The sequence below is a fragment of the Helianthus annuus genome, chromosome 12 (assembly GCF_002127325.2).
Source record: "Helianthus annuus cultivar XRQ/B chromosome 12, HanXRQr2.0-SUNRISE, whole genome shotgun sequence".
Lineage (NCBI taxonomy): Eukaryota > Viridiplantae > Streptophyta > Magnoliopsida > Asterales > Asteraceae > Helianthus > Helianthus annuus.
In genome coordinates this window covers 1,693,088-1,716,814 of record NC_035444.2, presented here as the reverse complement: position 1 = coordinate 1,716,814, position 23,727 = coordinate 1,693,088, and the positions used below count along the sequence as shown (strand labels likewise).

General features: G+C 40.0%; 2 protein-coding genes and 1 long non-coding RNA gene across 7 annotated transcripts; 1 reads left to right on the top strand and 2 right to left on the bottom strand.

Annotated features, from left to right (window-relative positions):
* The first annotated feature begins 7,465 nt into the window (after positions 1-7,465).
* Positions 7,466-13,006, top strand: LOC110893730 (mitochondrial carrier protein CoAc2). The gene is made up of 7 exons (XM_022140844.2): positions 7,466-7,765; positions 8,859-8,941; positions 9,023-9,230; positions 10,166-10,292; positions 10,864-11,048; positions 11,693-11,815; positions 12,541-13,006. Exons 1-7 carry the CDS (start codon positions 7,640-7,642, stop codon positions 12,661-12,663), a joined length of 975 nt encoding a protein of 324 aa, XP_021996536.1. The 5' UTR covers positions 7,466-7,639; the 3' UTR covers positions 12,664-13,006.
* A 757-nt stretch (positions 13,007-13,763) lies between these two features.
* On the bottom strand, positions 13,764-15,382 carry LOC110893731 (pentatricopeptide repeat-containing protein At2g15690, mitochondrial). Its single transcript, XM_022140845.2, has one exon. It carries the CDS (start codon positions 15,166-15,168, stop codon positions 13,858-13,860), a length of 1,311 nt encoding a protein of 436 aa, XP_021996537.1. The 5' UTR covers positions 15,169-15,382; the 3' UTR covers positions 13,764-13,857.
* Positions 15,383-20,194: 4,812 nt separating this feature from the next.
* On the bottom strand, positions 20,195-23,433 carry LOC118484751. Of its 5 annotated transcripts, none has more exons than XR_004874345.1 (4): positions 22,906-23,433; positions 21,856-21,945; positions 20,464-20,526; positions 20,195-20,370 (listed from the first exon to the last, which is right to left on the bottom strand). It is a non-coding gene; the product is annotated as an uncharacterized LOC118484751 (long non-coding RNA). The 5 variants fall into 5 exon arrangements; XR_004874346.1 differs by having other exon boundaries at positions 20,464-20,516; positions 22,906-23,432; XR_004874343.1 differs by having other exon boundaries at positions 20,195-20,526; positions 22,906-23,428.
* Positions 23,434-23,727: the final 294 nt, after the last annotated feature.

Sequence of the window (23,727 nt, the reverse complement as noted above, 5' to 3'; positions counted from 1 at the left end):
GATAAGATGATTCGTTTTGTGCTAGCTAGTGGTGATATTCTATGTGTTTATGGTGAAACTACTGCAAAAGATCTCAAGCTCATGTCCTGTCTTCAAGCTCGCAAATATCTCCGCAAGGAATATCGAGCCTTCTTGGCCAACATTGTTGTAGCAGAGACGGACAAGAAAAAGAAAGTTGAAGTCAAGGATGTCCCTGTTGTCCGAGAATTTCCTCAGGTGTTCCCTGATGATCTTCCTGGATTACCTCCAAGTCGTGATATCGACTTTCGAATCGACCTTATTCCAGGAGCCAACCCAGTGGCCAAAGCTCCGTATCGACTCGCTCCATCTGAGATGCGAGAACTCTCGAACCAACTCCAAGAGTTACTTGAAAAAGGCTTCATTCGCCCGAGCACTTCTCCATGGGGCGCACCAGTCCTTTTCGTCAAAAAGAAGGACGGGTCGTTCCGAATGTGCATCGACTACCGGGAATTGAACAAGCTGACCATCAAGAACCGATACCCCTTACCAAGAATCGATGATCTGTTTGACCAACTACAAGGTGCTCAGTGTTTCTCCAAGATTGATCTACGTTCAGGCTACCATCAGTTGCGGATTCAAGAGGAAGACATACCCAAAACCGCTTTTCGAACCCGATACGGCCACTACGAATTTGTTGTCATGCCTTTTGGTTTGACCAACGCACCCGCGGTCTTCATGGATCTGATGAATCGCGTGTGTAAACCGTTCTTAGATCGTTTCGTCATTGTATTTATCGACGATGTCCTGATCTATTCCAGATCGAGGGCCGAACATGCGCAGCATTTGCGATTGGTTCTCGAGTTGCTTCAGGGAAACCAACTTTACGCCAAGTTCTCCAAGTGTGAGTTCTGGTTGGAGGAGGTTCAATTTCTGGGTCACATTGTGAATAGTCGGGGTATACACGTTGATCCTGCAAAGATTGAGGCAGTCAAGGGATGGGTTACGCCAAAGAATCCGTCAGAAGTTCGCTCTTTTCTCGGATTAGCCGGTTACTACCGGCGATTCATCGAAGGATTCTCAAAGATTGCTGTACCGCTTACCTCCCTTACTCATAAAGACAAGCCTTTTGTGTGGGGAACCGCGCAGGAGAGTGCCTTTCAAACCCTCAAACACATGCTGTGCCATGCACCAGTTCTTACACTGCCGGACGGAAGCGATGACTTCGTTGTCTATTGTGATGCTTCAAACCTTGGACTTGGCTGTGTTCTCATGCAACGAGACAAGGTTATAGCTTACGCATCTCGACAGCTCAAGATCCACGAGAAGAACTATACAACCCATGACCTCGAGCTAGGCGCAGTTGTCTTTGCCTTAAAGATTTGGCGACACTACCTGTATGGTACAAAGTGCACGATCTTCACCGATCACAAGAGCCTACAACATATCTTTAACCAGAGAGAACTCAATATGCGTCAACGCCGATGGGTAGAACTTCTCAACGATTACGACTGTGAGATCCGTTATCACCCAGGCAAGGCGAATGTAGTTGCAGACGCCCTCAGCAGAAAGAATTACGTGATAGGTGTTCGAAACATCCAGGCTCAGTATAACCTCGAAGCTTTCATCCGCGAAGCACAACACGCTTGCTTTAACGAGCGTACGTTGAAGAAAGAACGAATCTATCACGATGGAACTCAGCTCGTGAGCAAAGCCAACGGGATATTCTATTATCTGGACCGAATCTGGGTTCCGAGGAGGACAGATTTGCGAAAGATTATCATGAACGAAGCCCACAAATCCCGATATTCCATTCATCCCGGTGCGGACAAAATGTACCAGGACCTTCGCTACAAGTACTGGTGGCCTGGGATGAAAAGGGATATTGCTCTTTATGTTGGTAGCTGTTTAACTTGTGCAAGAGTCAAGGCTGAACACCAAAGACCTTCAGGCTTACTCGAACAACCGCCGATACCCGTATGGAAGTGGGAAAGCATAGCTATGGATTTCATAACCAAGCTTCCGACCACGCCATCAGGTCACGACAGTATTTGGGTTATAGTCGACCGTCTAACCAAATCAGCCCACTTTTTGCCAATACGAGAAGACTATAAGGTGGCCAAGCTAGCCCAAATCTACACCGACGAGATCATTAAGAATCATGGTACGCCTCGAGACATCATTTCTGATCGCGATGCTCGGTTTACATCGAGATTGTGGGAAACTTTTCAAGCAGCTCTTGGTACGACACTGAATTTGAGTACCGCATTCCACCCGCAAACCGACGGACAGACTGAAAGAACGATTCGTACTATTGAAGACATGCTCCGTGCGTGTGTTATCGATTTTGGTGGTAGTTGGAGCAAACACCTACCGTTGGTCGAATTTTCGTACAATAATAGCTATCACTCCAGCATCGAAATGGCACCTTTCGAAGCCTTGTATGGTAGGAGATGTCGCTCGCCTATTGTATGGCACGAGGTCGGTCATTCACAATTGACTGGGCCCGAGATTCTGCAAGAAACGACTGACAAGATCCACCAGATAAGGGAAAACTTGGTAAAGGCCCGGGACAGACAAAAGATGTACGCCGATAAACGACGCAGGCCCCGCGAATTTGCAGTTGGCGACTACGTGCTCCTAAAGGTATCACCTTGGAAGGGAGTAGTCCGATTCGGCAAAAGAGGGAAACTTGCGCCTCGATTTGTTGGACCTTTTAAGATTCTGGAAAGAATCGGTAAAGTTGCCTACAAACTCGAATTACCGGAGGAACTCAGCAATGTCCACCCGACTTTCCATATTTCAAACCTTCGAAAGTGCGTAGCCGACCACGACGCAATAATACCACTCGACGATCTTCAGGTCAATGAGACGCTACATTTCGTGGAAAAGCCTGTCGAAATCATGGACCGACAGACCAAGCAACTCAGACGCTCTCGCATTCCTATTGTAAAAGTACGATGGGAAGGCAAACGAGGCGCGGAGTTCACTTGGGAACTCGAAAGTGACATGAAGGCCAAGTACCCGCAGTTGTTCAGATAGATCTGAAGCATCAAATTGGTAAAATCACACGGCGATGTACGGTTCTCGGCCTAATTTCGGGACGAAATTCCCTAAAGGAGGGGAGACTGTAACACCCCGTGTTTCCCAAAAGTCAAAGTCAAAGTCAAGAGTTGACTGTTATTGGAATTAAAGATCAATAAAGATTAATTTCATTTTAGTTTCATTTTGATTTTCATATTATTTGGAGTAAGTGCTGTATAATCAAACTAATCGACCGATAATCGAACTGTGAATCAACGATCGACTGTGAATGATAGGAAGTAACAATGCAATAAAGCTAGTCAATCAATAACCAAGGTGAATCGAATCAATCATCGAACTCAAGTGTGGGGATTTTAGTACTTTTATACGTGTGTGTGTGTGCCTTATGTGTTACTTGTGCATGTTTACCTTTATGTTAAAGTGTGTGGTGAATCAATCGAATCAATCAAGACTCAAAGGTGAATCAAACTCAATGGAAATCGAACCCGAAATGGTTGTAAGGATGCTTGTATGTTAGATATAGTAGTTGAGACTAAAAGTAATTTGATTAGGAATTCTATCATTCTCAAATCATCGTTCATCGAACTCGAAATATCAAAAATCGTCGCGAAACACTCAAAACCAGGCAAGCCGATCGAACAGGGCAACCTGATCGAACAGGCTAGCCGATCGAACAGGGCAACCTGATCGAACAGGCTAGCCGATCGAACAGGCTGTTCGATCGGACAGCTGCTCGATCAGGGATGCTGTTCGATCAGCTGACCCTTTCCTCTTTTGGAAGCCTATAAATAGGGCTGTCCTTGTCAAACTTTCCACTTTTGGAAAAGCTCTGACCGACCAGCCTCTTCTTCTCACTAAATCTCAGATTTCTCTCAAACCGGTAAGTATTTCGCTCTAATCCTTGTACGTTTTTGTTCATTAATCGATTCTCCATCTTTCTATCTTTCAAAACTTGGATTTCATCCATGAAATCACCAAGATCTAGGTGTTCTTGGGTGATGTCATCAAGTGTTCTTCAAGAACACTAAGTTTTGACATCATTCCACCATGAATAGCTTAGATCTAACCGATTTCCACATAAATAACCTAAAATCTTCCAAAGATCTTAACATTTCACGATGGAAAAGGATTGGAAGATGGGTTTTCATCTATCTTTCAACTCTTTTACACTCAAAAAGGTGAAAACGAGACTTGAACCGATTTACAAATCAATCTAAACAAACACATGGTTCAAGATTCGGGTTCCACCGAGAGATATACCGATTCCGGGTTAAACGTTAAACTTGGGTTCCAAACCGTCTCTGACCGAGTTTGGGTGATTCCTGCTCGAGTCAGTAGGCTAAGTGGGGACTTCAGTTTTGTGGTTCAACTCGTAGTCAAAATACCTCTAAAACATCAACAATTAACGGGAATAACCAAGTGTTTAGTGAAAGGTTAACCGAATCGAGAAGCTGGCCGAACGGCTAGGCTGTTCGATCGAACAGCCCAACCGAACGACTATGCCAGCCGATCGGCTAGGCTAACCGATCGACTAGCACTTAGTCCCACAAACTCACAAAAGTGTAGTATTGACGAGGTTCTGTTCGATCGATCGAGCCACTCGATTGTAAACATTACTGCTCGAATCATGAGATACTATACTTCAAAACACTTAGACTTTTCGAAACATTGGAATGTCACCCGATCGAACATGCCAACCGATCGAGTGACATACTTGCAAACAATGAAGTGCTAACCGATCGGTTGGGCTAACCGATCGAACAGCTGTTCGATCGGCCAACTTGAAAGGTAGTACAACCATCATACACAAACACATCCTTCTCATCAAAGGAAGAAACAATCCACTTGAAGGAACCAGCCGATCGAGCCAGCCGGCCGATCGAATGGATGTTCGAACGGAATTTCAGACCAATCGAACAGCCCACTCAATCGAACTGCTGTCCGATCGAATGGCCTACTCGATCCAAGTACATTGTTTACTTTTTCCGCATTACTCATCGTTGTGTTATCGAACTATTCAGGCTAACCTATTCTCTGTGCTCCCTTCAATCCACAATCAACCACTGTGAGTATACTCGACCCCTTTTTGCTTTCAGCACTTTTGGGTGTTACATACGTCATCTATCAAATTCACAAACAACACAAACTATTTGAACGCTAACCTACTTGCATGTATTACTTGTCTAAATGATTGCTGTTTATTATGTTTACACGTGGAGTGCTATCTACCTGCTTTAGCAACGTAGTACTATAGTTTGGACTCAGCACCCGTTCACACGGGGGTTGCTAAGGACAATTACCTGCATGGATTACAGTGGTAATCCTGTATTGCGAACTGTCACGGACAGTCAACCCGAAGTCGTTGGTATCGATGGTCCCATGTTGATAATTTACATGCATCGTTTGCCCTTGTGTACGTGCTTGGTTATGCGTAACTTTTTGAACTATATATGCTATATCAAACTTGTGTACTCACCTTTACATTATATGTATTGACTTTTATTTTAACGTATGTGACAGGTGTTTAAGCTACTAGCGTGCTAGGGAAGCGAGGCAATAATAAACTTCTAGGAGCCTATGACCTTAGGACAGTGTCCACGTACCTGCTCCAGGGCCATAATTATCTGTAGATCTTGTACTGGCACCTGTAGTCAGTAAGATCTATAGTTAGCCGTCTAGAAGTCTTAAAACAATATTTACATTCGGTCTGTATTAATTAAGAATTTGAGTTGTCGGAACAGTTCCCATATTGTTTAGTTGATTTCTATGATAACTTGTTATTATTTGGAACACGGTATGGGACGTGTTATATAACTGAATTGTATGATAGTTGTTGTGGAAACTTCTGAACAATCTGTTTCGCTCAGTGCCGCGCCCCGATGATTCCGCCATCGGTTGGGGTGTGACACTCAGTTTCTACAGACTCCTACTGACCGACATTGGGTAGCGGTCAAGAGGATCTTACGGTATCTTAGAGGCACGAGCTCTTTTGGATTGTGTATACGTCGATCTGCTAGACTTGACATTCATGCTTATTCTGATGCTGATTGGGCAGGTTGCCCTGATGATCGTAGGTCGACTACTGGGTATTGTGTTTTTCCTGGACCCAATCTTGTTAGTTGGAGTTCCAAAAAACAACACACTGTGGCTCGATCTAGTACTGAGGCAGAGTATCGTGCGATGGCTCATACAGCTGCTGAGATTCGATGGATTCTGTCATTGTTACATGAGTTGCATATTGATTTACCTTGTCCACCGACTTTGTGGTGTGACAATCTTGGGGCCACATATCTTGCGGTGAATCCTGTGTTTCATCAGCGTATGAAACACTTAGAGATTGATTTACATTTTATTCGTGACTTGGTATCATCAGAGGTTTTACGAGTTCGATATGTTTCCACCATGGATCAGATTGCTGATTTGCTGACTAAGGGGTTAGCTCATGATCGTTTTGATGTGTTGAGATCCAAGCTTCACGTGGATGATCCACGTTTAGCTTGAGGGGGCGTATTAGTGTATAGTGTATATTCGGTTATGTTTGTTTGTGTTAGTTGAGTTAGTTAGATGATGTGGCAGTTAGTTAGGTGATGTGGCATTGGAGTTAGTTTGCCTTTATATACTTTGTACTCTCTTATTTGTAATCATCAACAGAAAACTACATCTTTTACATAACAGTTCAAATATTCATTATTAATTTTTATTATCTCTGGACAGGATAAGCTCGGTACTAAAAATACTAGTACCAAAAATCTCAACAAATGATTACCGGTACCGAAAAAACCTGGTACAATACGGTTCGGTATTGGTACCAGTACCAGTACAGACCGGTATTTGAAGGTAAATACCAGTACCGAAAACATTAAATGTCGGTACCGAAAATTGAGTTGATTCGGGAAATTCGATGCCAAACCAGTATCCGGTATCATCTGCTACTGCATCTTAGGGTGTGCGGAGTGGGACGCGGCAAACCTCGGCAAACCTTTTTGCCGATCGGCAAACACCGCCGCCGAGGTTTTGCCGTTGCCGAACAACTCAAGAATCGGGGATGCCTTGCCGATGCGGGGAAAGTGATTGAGGAAGAGAGAGGGTATTGTGGGTGGGGTCCATTCCTATCTCAACCAATCACAACTTTTTCCTTTTTTTAAAAAAAATAGTTTACCACTTCACCAAGTGTCTAAACCATTGCCAACACTTTTCACAAAAGTTTAAACACTTTTGGCTGATTGACATGGCGCGCTCTGATTGGTCGGTTTTTTAGTTTGCCACTCCAAAGTGTTTAACCACTCCTTACACCCTTATAGCGTAATGGTTCAGTTGTCGACCTTGTGGTACTAGTTTTTGGCTAGCTTTTTACAAGATTTCGGCTCTACAAAAAAAAAAAAAAAAAAAAAAAAAAAAAATCAGAAACCCAACCCGATTAAAAATCGAACAAAGAAACCGTAGATTCGTAACTTGATTCGAATTTCCGTTCGTTAGCGTGTTTGTTGCATATTACCTCCACCTTCCCCCTTCCTCTTCCCGGAAACAAAAACGTCTTGTATTCATTCATTCCCCTTTCTTTCTTGATTCCTTCTCTATAACTGCTAACCAACCTTCCTCTCTCTCTCTAGATTCTAGAGAGAGAAAGGCGTCCGCCATGGATAGGGAAGGAGTTGTGGACGCTATTCCTCTCTTCGCTAAAGAATTGATCGCCGGCGGTGTTGCCGGAGGAGTTGCCAAGACGATTGTTGCTCCTCTTGAACGTCTCAAGATCTTGTTTCAGGTTTTTCATATCGTTTTCTTTATGAATTATGCTTCTTAATTGTGTTTGTGGCTTGTTGTGGTCCATAATTTTGTTAATTGTTTGATTTTGTTTTGTTTAAAGGTTCTAATTAGGTTATGGTTGAAATAGTTGTGGTTTTTGGGGTGAAATGTGTTTGAATTTTGTGGATGTAGGTTGTTAGAGCCCTGGATGAATATTATGAGGTGAATTGATGGTGGTTTCTTGAGTTTGATTGATTTCTTTGACAATGTGATGAATTAGGTTTTATTAGGTTACATATTTTCCCTCTAGTGGCTAGTTTTTCGCATCTCTTGACGTGAGTATTTAGGTTCACTTGTTGAGCATTTACGTTGTCTTTGTATGCGTAATATGTAGTCACTCAAACGACGATGTGATAATGAGCTTGTTGACCAAAAATCCCCAAAATGTGTTGCATAGGACGGTGCTTTTGGTGAGGAAAACATGAACTCATCATCATCATACTCAGTATATCCCACCAATAGCAAAGCTAAGGTAGGGTCTGAGGAGGGTAAGATGTAGACAGTAGACAACCTTACCTCTACCCCGTAGGAATAGAGAGGCCGCTTCCAGTGAGACCCATGGCTCGATGGTAGTTTTGCATCAAACCTTGGACATAAGGCACATAACACTCGGCAATTAAGACAAAGGCTAATTAGTGCATGTACTCCCTTGTCTTTCGGCTATCAACGCCACCACATGATGCATGATTAACCATCCCCCTCTTTTAACATTATTTTCACGAAATTAGTAAAATAACGTTAAAATTAGCGCACTTTCACTTTTGTCCCCCGCGTGCCCACACATATATACATTATATGAGGAAAACATGAACTGCTATAAGTAATTCATCATGCTATGGCGTCGGTACGATCTCATAGATGTCTTTATGGCTGTAACTCGTGATCCGCTAGTGGACCTTTATATGCTTCTAAAGCTTTTCTCAGACAATGATTGTAATATTTATATCCTCATTGTTATAAATGTTTGTCCCTGATAAATTATACTGAATTTTTCCAACATCCTCATATATTTCAACAAGTAACCATTGTGTTTCTTTATTTTTACATTACAGACTAGAAGTGAATTTCATAATATAGGATTATTAGCGTCTTTTAGAAGGATTGCAAAGACAGAAGGGATTCTAGGATTTTACAGGTGAGAGATGAAAACTTTTTCACTTTTTCTCTACATTGACATCTTTTTGAGTTTCTGACGCGTGAATGTAAATTATACCAGAGGAAACGGAGCTAGTGTTGCGAGGATTGTTCCTTACGCAGCATTGCATTATATGGCATATGAACAATACAGAAGACAAATTAGCTACAGCTTTCCTCGCATGGGAAATGGTTCAGTTGTTGATCTGTTAGCAGGATCGTTATCTGGAGGAACCGCTGTTCTTTTTACATATCCGCTTGATTTGGTTAGAACTAAATTGGCGTATCAGGTATACTTTTATTACTTGACAACATAATGTTAACATATTTCTCACTTTCACATTTCACACACAAATGTTTGTCTGCACGTCTATACGCACCCCGATACAATCTGATCAACATCGTCTAATGAGCCTAAAACCTTCTTGAGGATAAAAGTAGAGGTTGTAGTTTTGATTCATTTGGGCTATGTTTTATCTTCAGATTGCAAATAAAAGAGTAAAATGCCATTTTCGTCCCGCCTGGGGTTTGGCCAGATTTGCGACTTTTGTCCGAAGGTTTGTTTTTCCGCATCTGGATCCAAAAGGTTTGAAATCTTGCCATTTTCATTTGGCTCGTTAACGCCATCCATTTTTCTCCGTTAAGACAGGGGTATTTCCGTCTCTTTGGTTAACTTAAAGGGCGATTCGGTCTTTTCACTTTATGTAAAAAGACCGAATACCACTGGAAAAGACCGAATTGCTAATTAAGTTAATAAAAAAGCATAAGTACCCCTGATTTAACGGAGAAAAATGGATGGAGTTAACGAACCGGATGAAAATGGCAAGATTTCAAACCTTTTGGATCCAGATGCGAAAAAACAAACCTTTGGACAAAAGTCGCAAAACTGGCCAAACCTCAGGGAAAAAACAAACCTTTGGACAAAAGTCGCAAAACTGGCCAAACCTCAGGGACGATAATGCCATTTTACTCCAAATAAAATTATTGACTAAATGGGTCAAACCGGTGAAACACCAAGAGTATACTTTTAGGGCATAACACCAAGAGTATACTACTATTGAAATCATATTTGACAAACGATGACAAAAAGTGTTTCAGGTCAATTGGTCAGACCCGCCCGTTTGACCCATACTGAAGGCTGACTCGTTAGTCGTTACCCAACCTGTGTGGCCCACCCATTTTACCACTTCTAAGTTAACTGAGAATCAATCTCATCTGAGAGTAGGTTGTGGATGCTCCCAAATTGAACGTTAAAGGGGCCATGGGTAGCGAACGTGCATTCGGAGGAATAAGGGATTGTTTTTCGAGGACTTATAAAGAGGCTGGGATGAGAGGCCTTTACCGTGGTGTAGGTGTGTATGAATTCTGAGTCATTAACTACTTTGAATTATAAACATATTTTAAAATAAAATGCCATTTTCGTCCCTGAGGTTTGGCCAATTTTGCTACTTTCGTCCAAACGTTTGTTTTTCCACATATGGATCCAAAAGGTTTGAATTTTTTCCCTTTTCATCCGGCTCGTTAACTCCATCTATTTTTTCGTATATTCAGGGGTATTTTCGTCTTTTTTGTTAACTTAAAGGTTAAGTCGGTCTTTTTCACTTTATGTACACTATGCTAAATGGATGGATTTAACGAGCCAACTGAAAAAGACCGAATTGCCCTTTAAGTTAATAAAAAGGACGGAAATACCCCCGACTTAACGGAGAAAAATGGATGGAGTTAACGAGCCAAATGAAAATGGCAAGATTTCAAGCCTTTTGGATCCAGATGCAGAAAAACAAACCTTTGGACAGAAGTCGCAAAACTGGCCAAACCCCAGGGGACTAAAATAGCATTTTACTCCAGATTTTATTTTATTCACTATGGATGCTAGATATCACTTATTAATTTATTTTTCAACATTTTGGATCTTTATGTTAGCTCCATCACTCTATGGAATCTTTCCTTATGCTGGTTTAAAGTTTTACTTCTATGAGGAAATGAAAAGCAATGTTCCGGATAATTACAGAAAGCACATAATGGTCAAACTTGCTTGTGGATCTGTTGCTGGTTTACTCGGTCAAACTTTCACATATCCTTTGGATGTCGTGCGAAGGCAAATGCAGGTAATCTTTCAACTGTGGTTATGTCTATATACACATAGGCCTGTAAACGAACCAAACGAACACGAACATATAATCGAACAGTTTTTTTTGTTCGTGTTCGTTCATTAAGAAAATGGACATGTTCGTGTTCGTTCGTTTAAAACCTAAACAAACAGTTCACGAACTTAAGCGAACATAAACAAACAAACATAAAACGAACATAATTTAACAAGCATAAAACAATAAGGGTGAACATAAATGACCAAACAGAAACGGACATAAAGTAGCTTTTTTTTATATATATATTATTGATTAGTTACGATAAGTTCTATTGGAAAGACCATTTTTATTACTAGAAAGCCCAATTATCAATTAGTTATATGTATATATAAGTAGTTAGAATATTTATATAAATATAACTCCATATGTATTTATTAATATATAAACGAACAAACAACGTGTGTGTTCATGTTCATTCAAATAATTTTGTTCATGTTCATTCATTTATTAAATAAACGAACTTCCCGCCGAACAAGTTCACGAACAATTCATGAACGTTCGGTTCGTTTACAGGCCTATTAATACACACATGTGTGTATACTCATGCGTGCAATCAAAGTTCGGGATGCTTAAGAATCAAGATTCATGTTCTTTGACTATCACAGGTTCAGCGGTTACACGCTTCAAACGGTCCAGAGTTTAAAGGAACAATCGGAACTCTTGTTATGATTGTCCAAAAAGAAGGATGGAAGCAACTATTTTCAGGACTGAGCATCAACTATCTGAAGGTGAGATAATCTGATAAACCCATTCTATGCAGGCCCATTTTGACCCGAACCTGTTTTGACCCAAAGAAAATCCATACTCTTATAAAAATGACCCGTTTTGAACCAAGCCCAGGCTGCCCAGTTTGATCTTTTAGTTGACCCAACCCCCCTGCCAGTTTTGCTTGGCTTAATATACAACGAATGCATTTATGATGGTTAGAAAAACAACACTATTTTAATAACTCTAGTTTTTGAAAAAAAAAAAAAAAACTATATAGGAGGTTGTGTGCATCGTGCATTGAATAAAAATTAAAATGACTTCCAATTTGTTTGAACAAAGTACACAGATGGTCCATGTGGTTTACCAAAATTTTGGATTTGGTCTCTAGTTTTTTAAAAGTACACAAGTGGTCCCTATGGTTTGACATTTGTAACGCATTTAGTCCCCAGCTTTTTCCAAAATTACATGGATGGTCCCTGTGGTTTGCACTTTGTAACGCATTTAGTCCCTAACTTGGACAGTTGGACATGCTAAAACCTTTAGATTTTTGTTGGCTGGGGACTAAATGTGTTACAAAGTGCAAACCACAGGGACCATCCGTGTACTTTTTGGAAAGCTAGGGACCAAATCCAAAATTTTGGTAAGCCACAGGAACCATCCGTGTACTTTACTCTTTTTTATTTGGCCGATTTGAGATAAAAGTTAACCCAAATTGGACTCGTGCATGCAATCTGTCAATTTTCAGGTTGTACCGTCAGTTGCAATTGGTTTCACCGTCTATGACGTTATGAAAGCATACTTGAGAGTCCCGCCACGAGATAAAGCCATTGTTGAAGAGGCCACAAACAAAAGTGAGAGTCAAACATAAACCTTGACCTCATCACAATCTGCCTCTAAAACCTCCCAACATGATATTGTTTTTTGTTAGCGTTGAGGCCATTAACATTTGTACATTCGAGTCTTGTGTAACCTGAGCCTAGGTCTTACAGCAGTGGATAGTGTACAGATACAAGTATACCTCACCATAATTGCTTAGATAAAGAATAATGCAGTAGGGTATATGTTACATGTCCAGATCCAAACAATGTACATAACAATAAGATTTGCATGTAACATCTATTCATCAAGTGTACTTTGATTCCAGGAAACTAACCATAAACTCGTGTACTATTAATAGCTATCATTAGAAAAGGACGTTCGTTTATTTTGTACATCAACAACATTGCTGTACCTTTCCATCACACCTTGATACCGTTATGCTACAACTATACAAGCCCTTTTGGTATATATGTTCATGTTTGCTCGTTTATGTTTATATATATATATATATATATATATATATATGAGTAAACTTCCGTTTTGCTCCTTGTGGTTTGATCACTTTAACGGTTTTGCTCCAAACCTTTAAAAATAGCCATTTTACTCCCTGATGTTTCTGTTTTTTTGCCAGTTTGCTCCCCGCCTCTAACTCCATTCAAATTGTTTGTTTTTCCATTTTGCTCCCCGCAGGGAGCAAACTGGCAACAAAACCAAAACATCAGGGAGTAAAATGGCTATTTTTAAAGGTTTGGGGCAAAACCGTTAAAGTGACCAAACCACATGGAGCAAAACGGAAGTTTACTCTATATATATTTAAACCTCTTAAAACGATAAACAGTATAAACGAAATAAATTATGAAGTGGAGTAATTTAGAAAAATCAAGTTTATAGGTACTTATCTAAAATGATGTAGTTTTGACTGAAATTGAGGGGTTTGGCTTCCAAGATTAGGTGTGTGACAATACCATATTCATTATCCCATATATATGTTTGTGTTCGCTTAACGCATCAATGAACAAACATAAACTAACACGGACTTGATTTTCTCTTAAAAGTGAACTTGGTCGTTCATTTGTTCAGTTAAAAATTAAACGAACTTTGTTCAGTTTGTTTACAATCCCGCTACCATGGTTGTTTTCTAATCATTTATACAAGAACAAGATTGGTCATCTATTTATACAATTACACCTTTAATACAAGAACAAGATTGGTCATCTATTTATACAATTACACCTTTAAAAATTTACCAATAATCTCCACAAGAGCATTTGCCATCCTTAAAATGATGAAACCGCTTGTTGTCCCTCACAATGAGCTCTCTTCCAACAATCTTGGACATGATCTTGATAGCATTATGACAATCGCCACATATCCTAAGATTCTTGATGACCCTAAGAGTCGTTCTTGCAGGCGTACTAATCAAACCATACGCAATAGCTAACCGCTCGCTATGGTACATCAATGCTTGCTCTTTAGCTTCTTGATCAATGTCATGAAGCACATATCGTGTGTCGGGCACATACCCATAATCTCTCATTTGGCCATTTAACCCTTTAAGCTTCCCATATGCATCCTCCTTGTCGAAATCTGTGTTTCTATACTCATTCACCTTATTCTTCCCTTCAAGCATATTAACCAAAGATTGTTTCCCTTTTGGCAATGGAAGTTTATCAAGTGCCTCCATAGACGGATCCAAAAGCGCTCCAACACGATCTTCAAGCTCAATATCACCATGGATTCGCGCATAACTCATCAACGACTCCCATATTTCAACCGTGGGTTCACAATCCATTTCTTCAATAAACTCCATAGCTTCGTTTACATGCCCCGCTTTCCCCAAAACATCAATCACCCCTAAATAATGTTCAACTTCCGGAACTAAATCATACTCTTGCGTCATCGATTTAAAATGTTTCAAACAGTCTTGAACCGAATCACCACAAGCCGATAAAACCAATCTAAAAGTCTCCCCATTTGGAACCAATCCTAACTCTTTCATTTGATCATATAACAACAAACCCGCATCCGCTTCACCGTTATCTACATACCCTTTAATCATCAAATGCCATAACGTTAACTCTTTTCGTTCACGCATTCTGTCGAACACCCTGCGTGCATCCCTCATACTATTGCATTTCACATACATTTTCACCAACTTTGAGTTCAAATTCACATTACCGTAATAAGATGATCTAATAAGAAGCTGCTGAACCTTCTTCCCTAACTCAATTTCGGTACAAGAATCCAAAACAATCTCAAAAACATCGTACCCTGCAGGTACACCTTGTGACATTAACTCAATTGTTTGTTCAATTGAACCGTTTTTGCATAAGGTTATTAAGTTTGCATCCGGTGGTGGAGATTGGGTGGTGGGTTTTCGGTTTGTTGGTGGTTTTGGTGGTGGGGTACGGCGGCGATAGGTGGTGCGTGTGGTGGCGTTGTTGCGTGATGCGGTGCAGGATATGGGGAATGGGGAAAGGTGAGGTGGGTATTTGGGTTTGGGTTGTTTTGGAATGTGGAAGGTGAATTGGATAGATGAAAGAGATGACTCCATTGGAGAACCTCAACTCTGGTTTTTGGTGATGGGGAAGATGATAAAATGAGGACGGAATATCTTTCCCAACGACGTCGTTCTGTCTAAAATAAAAATTAGAGTTAATTACACTCAATCGAGAAAGAAAAAACCTTTAAATACCTCGAGAGAGGGTGGTGTGTTCAAGTCCTATAGACAACATAGAATAAAAGAAATTTGCCGTTCAAAAAAAAAGAAAAATTACACCGTTTCTGCGTTTCACGTTGGTATGTCCCTGTTCACGACTTTAATACGCATTTATTGAAAATTACGCCACCCACAAGTCCTAACCTCACTTACGGCCAAAGACCAATCATATTACGTTTATGCATAGTTTGGGACCAATGTTGTAGCTTCCGATACATATGCATTAACATCGTAATATTGACATAGTATATGGATTAACTGTGTAATTAACTCTAGTTAAGTGATTGTTTATTTTTATTGTACACGTGGCTCTAAAATCTACTCTTAAAATCCCCATGTTCCCGAATGATGGAACTTGCCCAGTCTGCCGTAAAGCATGCCTGGATAAATACGGTGAGCATGCGTTGCACTGTAGAGAGTTGTCGGGGTTTAAGTATCGCCATGACTTTGTTCGCGACACGTTAATGGATATTCTCAGACGAGCAGGGATCTCGGCAAAGAAAGAGGCACCGGTTAATTTCCTTACAGATCCGTCGGAAGGGAGGTCCACCCTACGCCCGGCTGACGTGCTAGTTTTTGGTTGGGAGGGCGGGAAACATGCTTGTGTCGATCTCACAGGTGTATCCCCCCTAGCCGGGTTCCGGGAAAATGGGTTTGTGGCGGGGCAAGCGGTCCTGAAAGCAGAGTCAAAGAAGGTGGAAAAGCACGCGAAAGCTTGTGAGGATAATCAGCATGCCTTTGTCCCCCTTGCGTTTGACACGTTCGGCTCCTTGGCGCCGGAGGCGGTTCGATTCTTGGCTAGAGTTCAGCGTGTTGTCCACAGCAACTTTTCGACCCCTCAGGGGCGGGGCTTTGTTTTTAGTAGATTAGGATTTTCTATTCAAAAGGGGATGGCGGCGCAGTTTGTTGCCCGTCTACCTGCTATCCTTATGTAAATTTGACTTGGTGATTGGAATGAAAATTATATTATTATTAAAAAAAAAAAAAAAAAAAACTTGTATCAAACTGACTTGGTTAATTATATGGATGCTTAGAGTGCTATGTTCATATCAAGTTTTGTCTCTTCCCACTTTCATAAGCCAATACTTCTTACGTGTAGACATTAGACCAATGCGATTTGGCTTGTTTTGAACTGCACACACTCCCTTAAAGGAGACTCCCTTAATTTTCTTTTAACAAAAATATGTTTTATGAATCTTCTTTTGTAATAATCATCCGTGATTAATCTTTCATGTTCACGTGCAGGGACGGACCTATAGCGTTACACTGTTACAAGGGGTAACTCCGTTGCCCCTTGACGCTCTGGTGACGCTCCAACGGTAGTGTAAATATTGGAACATTTTAACGTTTTTTCGATTTCATTACCTCTTTTTTGTTTAAACGTTACACTCCAATGCAGAGTTTCTAGATGCGCCACTGTTTACGCGATTATAATCTTCAGATGATATCATATACATTCCTCGTCATGTGGGTAGTTGATTTGTCATTGTTTGATATCATTGTTGTATTGTGTATTTGTTTCAAAAATGATACGCTCACGTTATGGTTTAACCGTGAAGGCAACCATGTTCTTGTCATCTCACATATTAAGCTTGACTAGGTTCGTAAGCTTAAACAAGCCTTTTATTTATAGATTTTTTTGCAGGTTTAGGTGGTTTGAGCTTCAAAAGAGTGTATGTAGGTGGCCAGAAAACTTGTTATCAGCATTAGGTAGGTCGAACATTCAAACAGCGACCTTCCTTCTCATTTCTGCAAAAAGTCAGCTTGTTCTGCAAAAGCTGTTGAACTTGTTGAAAGTTGCTGTTTCAATGTACAATGTTGCTGAAAGTCGCTGTTTCATGTAACAATCTTAATGAAGTCGCTGTTTCATAATACAATCTTCATAAAGATCGCTGTTTCATGTCACAATCTTCCATAAAGTCGCTGTTTTGAACTACCATCTTCCATAAAGTCGCTGTTTTGGTCTACCATCTTCCATAAGGTCGCTGTTTCATAGTACCATCTTATAAGAAGTCGCTATTTGATAAGGAAATCTTAATGAAGATTGTTGTTTCAAAGAAACATCTTCATTAAAGTCGCTTAATGACTGTGTCGTTTTGTAGCAGGAGTCACATGTGAGTTCTAATTTCAAATCGTGGCCATTAAAAAGACTGCCATATACAGTACTCTATGACATGCAAAATTAGAGCTCTCACCAATGCAAATGCATGCATTCTTATCTCACATGATATGACTACACAATGCAAACTTTAATTTCATTGTAATTTTTAAATCGGGTTGTGTAAGAATTCCACTATTGTGTAAGATTTCCACTGTTCTTCAGTATGGATTCTAAAATTAATACAGAGAAAGGGTGTAGTCAAATCTCTGTCATATATGCAGAGAAACGAGTCTTTAAAGATGAACATAAACCAAAGCACAAGCACCACATTTCGTTTCAAACACCTAACAAACCAAGCTTCAAACCTTGCTTTACCGATAAATTTTCTGTGAACTTTGATCTGAAGAAGATGAGTTCCGAATGTCATCCTAGTCCTCTTAATGCATCGGTGTTGTTTTTGAACAAGGATCGGCAGGCGTTTGAGGTTTTCAAAAATCCAGAAAATTACAGTAACCCGATAAATATTAAACGATCAGATGATCGTTCTGGAAGTATATAAAACAACATACGGTTGGTCCAAGGGTAGAAGCTTTAATACGTGCAACAGGATTCAGTGGGATACTGGACATTGGGTACCGGTATATAGACCACGCCTTAATAACTGCGTTGGTTGAGTGGTGGAGGCCAGAAACTCACACGTTTCACCTTCCTTTCGGCGAAACCACTATGACATTACAGGATGTCAACGTGCTGTGGGGGCTAGCAATAGATGGGGAGCCTATATCTGGGGCTGACACTGATATAACAGTGTATATTGCAAGATCCAAGTGTCAAGATCTGTTGGGGTTTACCCCTGAGGAAACTGAAGTGAACGGCAAAAGGGTTAAGTCGACGCGGGTTTTACAAGAAATAACGTCGGGTTTTTTTGAAAACCAAGCATCAGATCAAGACTGCCTTTTTCGTGCACGCTTAATAATATTTTATTTGATAGGGTGCACAGTCTTACCTGATAATGCAAACAACCTGATTTCTCTAAATTTTTTGGAGTTTCTTGAAGACTTACCCGCATGTTCGGGTTATAGTTGGGGCAGTGCTGTGTTATCCCACCTTTACAGAAACCTTTGTAACGCTGCAACACCTAATGCTATAGCCGTTACCCCAGTGTCGCTTCTACAAGTGTGGGCTTGGGAGAGGTTTCGTTGTTTTGCTCCTGCTATTGCCGAGTTCCACTACAATGCCCCGTTAGCTGCTCGGTAGACTAAATTGGAAAAAATTAAATTTATTTTTTGGTATGTATATAACACTATGTTAATTTATTATTTATCTTTGTAGCTGGAAGGGAAGCTTAACCTGTACAGAGGTTCCCACACATTGCCTGAGATCTCCGCTGCAATTTATGACTGAGGCAACGGTATGGTTGTTAGTTGTTGACATATAAAAGTTAAGTTTGTTTGAACACGTTTCTAAAGTTTGAATTTTTTTTTTGTTTCAGTTTAATTGGAGACCCTACGACGACATTGTGGGTAGACTCCCCAATATATGTCGGAGTGGTATGGGAATTTGGCTGAGTTGTTGCCCTCTGATATACTACTCGGTTATGGAGCATCACTATCCTCAACGAGTGATGAGACAGTTTGGCATGTTTCAGTATATACCTAACCCAATTGCCATAGATAATACTGAGCATGCCAGGCTTCATTCCATGAACCGGTGCGGGAAAAGCGGGTGGAACTGGAGATCTCGTCACAATCAGTATGTTCGTGGGTGGGAGACACATCATCGAAACTTGGTCACTGGGGAATTCATCACATCTGTTTCCGTTGCCAATGATTACATGGCGTGGTAAATGCAAGATACCGTGTTATATCTGACGAACCCACGGTTGCCACCTGGCCCTATGAGCGGTTTTCAAGACGAAGGAGCAAGGGTCCAAATGATGGTATATCTAAGTTTAAAATTATTCAAAGTTACCTTTATTATTGTTAGTATAAAAATTAATTATTAATTTTTTTTGCAGTCGGAGACGATGGGTCTAATTCACCGATCTCAAGATCTGGACTTTATTCAGGGTGAGGCGTATCGGGCCCTTGAGATGTCTAATGTTCCAGAATACACACAATATCCGACTCACCAGACACAGGAGCCAGTGGACCTTGTTTCATATCCTCGTACACAGAGGTTAGGGAGGCCACGACGTCGTGGTCGTGGTGGTAGAAACGTTCAATAGCCCGGGACATCAAATTGGGGCACAAACTTCGAAACAGTGGGGGATCAGGATCCGGTGTTAACGAAAATGAAAATTTTGCGGGAAACTTTGGTGGCCACAAAACGTTGGCACTATGTTTGCGGACGCTAATCTAGCCGCAAACAATGATAATACTGAGTCATGGCAGTCAATGTTGGCTACGGCATGCAACTCCGGCGGGTATGACATCGCCGACTTATTGGACCTCCAACAAAATGATATGGGTAACAACAATCAGTTTGTGGACCAAAACATAAGTCAGGCGGGGTTTCTTACCCCCTCGCCACAGATCATGGACCCCAACATAACTCAGGCAGGGTTTGTTACCCCCTCATCACAGATGATCACCTTTATGCCGGACAGCCAAACAGACTATCAGTACTGGGCCTATAACCAAAGTAACGGGGGTGATGATGACTGTTCGACAGGCTCATGTTACGCCCTAACTCGTAATTGACAAAAAGTCGCAGCGGAAGTTTAAGCCATAAAATTTCTTTCATTATAAATACCTTAACTTATTTAAAATTTCATTTTAACACAACTTTTTCACATGAAGTCATCAACCGACTCATTTACAATTAAATACATGACATGGGTTTTCTAAATTTCAACACCAACGTTCCCGTACAATCTGTCTTGTGACTCGGTCCTTGATCTCTATCCCTTGAAGATCCTTCGTATCTCGTACTACCTGCGCTCACCACATAAAATTCATAAACATCAGTACGCATCGTAAACATGTAAAATTCATTCACGTTTATTTTTCGTTCCGTTAACTCTTTACATTCCGGCTTTCCATCTGATCATACGACCCGCGGTGAGACTTCTCTGCTATTCCTGCGTTACACTTCCTTCACCATGGCACGCCATTAGTAACATGACCATTCAAATATGTTAGAGCCATATATAAGCATATATACAAGATCCTTTCTTTCATGCACAACAAATCCTACTTCATGGATAAGTACCTACACACGTATGTTCATACACATTTCATACCTACATACATACATGCATACATACTTATGTACATACATACATACATACATACATACATACATACATACATACATACATACATACATACATACATACAAGCTTTATTCCTTTGTGTACATTCAATCCCATTTAATACATATGTACCTACTTTCATATATGTATAGTCATACATCTATTTAAATACACCCGAAAACATACATGCAAACATAAACACATCTACACGTACATTCTTACATACTTACATATAGTTATATAATGCATATAACATATTTAGATAGCCTTCACACAAGTTTAGAGTTGAAGAATGCGAAAAATATGAAAGAACCAGCAATTGGCGCAAGAAGGAACCAATCTGGCGCAACCTTGTGCCAGTTCTGGCGCAATACAGATGACATCAGTCAGGGGCGCAACCTTGTGCCAGGGGGGCGCAACCTTGCGCCTGGTTCAGACCTGCAACTTTCAGCATGACGAATTTTTACAGTTTTGGTCATAACTTTCTCATTTCTTGTCCGTTTTACCCGATTCTTTTTCCTACGTGATCGTAATTTAATCCTCTATCATATGGACTTGAAATCCCACGTTCGGTTTAAGGAAATTCTTAACTTACGTGCGTTCGACATATTATCATTTTCTAACTATTTGACCCGTTCGTGCATTTATCAACATAATCAGTTTATTTAACCTCAATCTCATAAGAACTTTAATAATTTCATTGGCACCTATCATAAAAGATTAAATTCTCGGACGTCTTGCATCCTCTTAACCCATTTTCGCTCAAAAGCTTATTTTTGACCCGTTATGGGTATTTGCGCATTAAGTGGACTATAACATACCAAACCCTATACTTCGCTTTCATACTTGTCCAAGACATTACTCTAATCGAATAGCTCGTTTCCAAACGACTTCTAAGGTCGTTTGCCCGATATACCTATCAAGGGCATTTTAGTCAACTATGCTCTATCCTTAATAACAAAGGAATTCCTTACATAAGTAACCAATTCCACTACTTAGCTACAATTTCTTAATCACACCTACCTTGCTCGGATCAAAACTAAAATCCGTTTAATACTTCATTGACATCATACAATTCATTCCTATTCGACCTCAATTATCACATATAATTAAATTGCATATAACATTACATAAACAACTAAGAAGTGATTACGGAATCACTTACCTTGAGCGTCCATTTTCGCATTGGCTTCCTTGTCCCCTCTTGACCCGTTAGTCTTTCGTGCTTGAGTCCACTTCCACATGATCCCTAATGCTTTCGTGTTACCGCAATCACATCCTTGTTAGTGTACACGATTACACATATAAATGATCATATCAAAAGCATAACTCACATTTGACTTTCATGGTCAAGTCTAATAAACATAAAGCATACATCCAAAATCACATCTTTTTAGACTCATGAAATCCATCATGTTAACGCATAAAACACATATTAATTTAGCACATACCATTCGACACTATGTACATTTCGTACTTATGATGCTAAAGTACTTACAACCACATGATCACATAATCATACTCGCATACACATACTCGCATACACATTTGCTTACATATACTTTCACATATCATACACCTTCGCTCTTAATTACCATGATTCAAGCACATCTAATACAAGGCGAGCATTACACCATTCAAGCACAAGGTACAAGCTCCTAATGCATAATTTTACCAAACCATACATTCAATCCGAATTCTCATATGGACTCCACCTTAAGCACACTTAACATATTATTTTGCTAACGACTACACCATAAACACCTTCTATACATACTTACCCACAACTTTCATACGATTTCACAATTTTGTTTTCTTAGGCATTTCATCGAACACTTGGCGTGCGTACTAATATCTAAGCATAATGTACAAGCATTTTCATTCTTTTTCTTCCTAGTTATTTACTTTCAAACATTAGCAAAGCAAAATGCCAAATCAATTTCATACCATGCTCAATCTAACTAGCAAGATGGTCACATACAACATAACATATCTAGGATCGAACAAAGACTAGACATGGGTGACATACCCATGTCGCCATCTCCATCAACCTATGATGGGTTTCATCTCCAAACACCTAATTAATCAAAATTATGCATAGCACATGTTTCGTATGGTGATTCTAACACATAATAACGCTTAATTTCATACAAATTCGTGGATTGATCAAAAACCCACTTCTTACAAAATCACCAAATCACAAAATACAACTTACCATGTGTTTATCTTGTGTAGATGGTTGGGAATATAGCTCATGCATCCATCAAACCTTCATTTTTCTCTTCCAATTTGGGGAATTTTGTGGTTTTTAGGGTTTGTCTTCTCCCCTGCTCAATCCATCGCCCACACACACCTCTCTAATGTGTGTGTTTTATTTTTTTAAGTTTATGTAATTTCATCTTTCAAGTTGCCCAAGTTTGGCCCCTCAAGATTCACCATATTTCCATACTTGCCACAACTTCATTTCTTTAAATAAAACACTTTCTTATTTATCCTCTTTTAACCCTTGTAATTTGTTAATTGTTAGTCACAAATTTTTCCATCCCTTATATTTAACTTGTAACTATAACTAAGTTAACTAACTTAGTTACCATGTCACATCGTGTAAAACAAAACATGCTCGAAATTTAATAATTCGGTTTTTGGGGCGTTACAAGTCTACCCCCCTTAAAGAAGGTTTCGTCCCCGAAACCTTTCTCGTTCTTACTCTTACCTTTCTATTGTACTCATTCAAAGGGCACATTACAACATAAGTCATTCGGGGTCTTTGCAAAAGTCTTATTCATGAATAATTATGATCGTACGCATTGTCCTTATCTTCTTAAATTAGTAATTTACTTTCATAATCACACGAGGTCAGGGTCTGATCCAGAGCTCTTATTAGTGTCTTTCACTTTATATTGCTAGTTTCTAGTACATACTATCACTAGCATTTCATTCATTGAACTTATTCCAAATGTATACAATTATTACTCGTAAAGACCTAAGGTCACAACTTGTTTCTAGCTTCCTATTTAACCATATTACATTCATACAT

What these genes read in the sequence shown, in the direction of transcription:
- LOC110893730 (XM_022140844.2), top strand. Translation starts at nt 7,640, where the DNA reads ATGGATAGGGAAGGAGTTGTGGACGCTATTCCTCTCTTCGCTAAAGAA. An exon ending in GGGATTCTAGGATTTTACAG is followed by an intron (nt 8,942 to 9,022) that starts GTGAGAGATGAA and finishes AAATTATACCAG; the next exon opens with AGGAAACGGAGCTAGTGTTG. An exon ending in GAACTAAATTGGCGTATCAG is followed by an intron (nt 9,231 to 10,165) that starts GTATACTTTTAT and finishes ATCTGAGAGTAG; the next exon opens with GTTGTGGATGCTCCCAAATT.
- LOC110893731 (XM_022140845.2), bottom strand. Translation starts at nt 15,168, where the DNA reads ATGGAGTCATCTCTTTCATCTATCCAATTCACCTTCCACATTCCAAAA.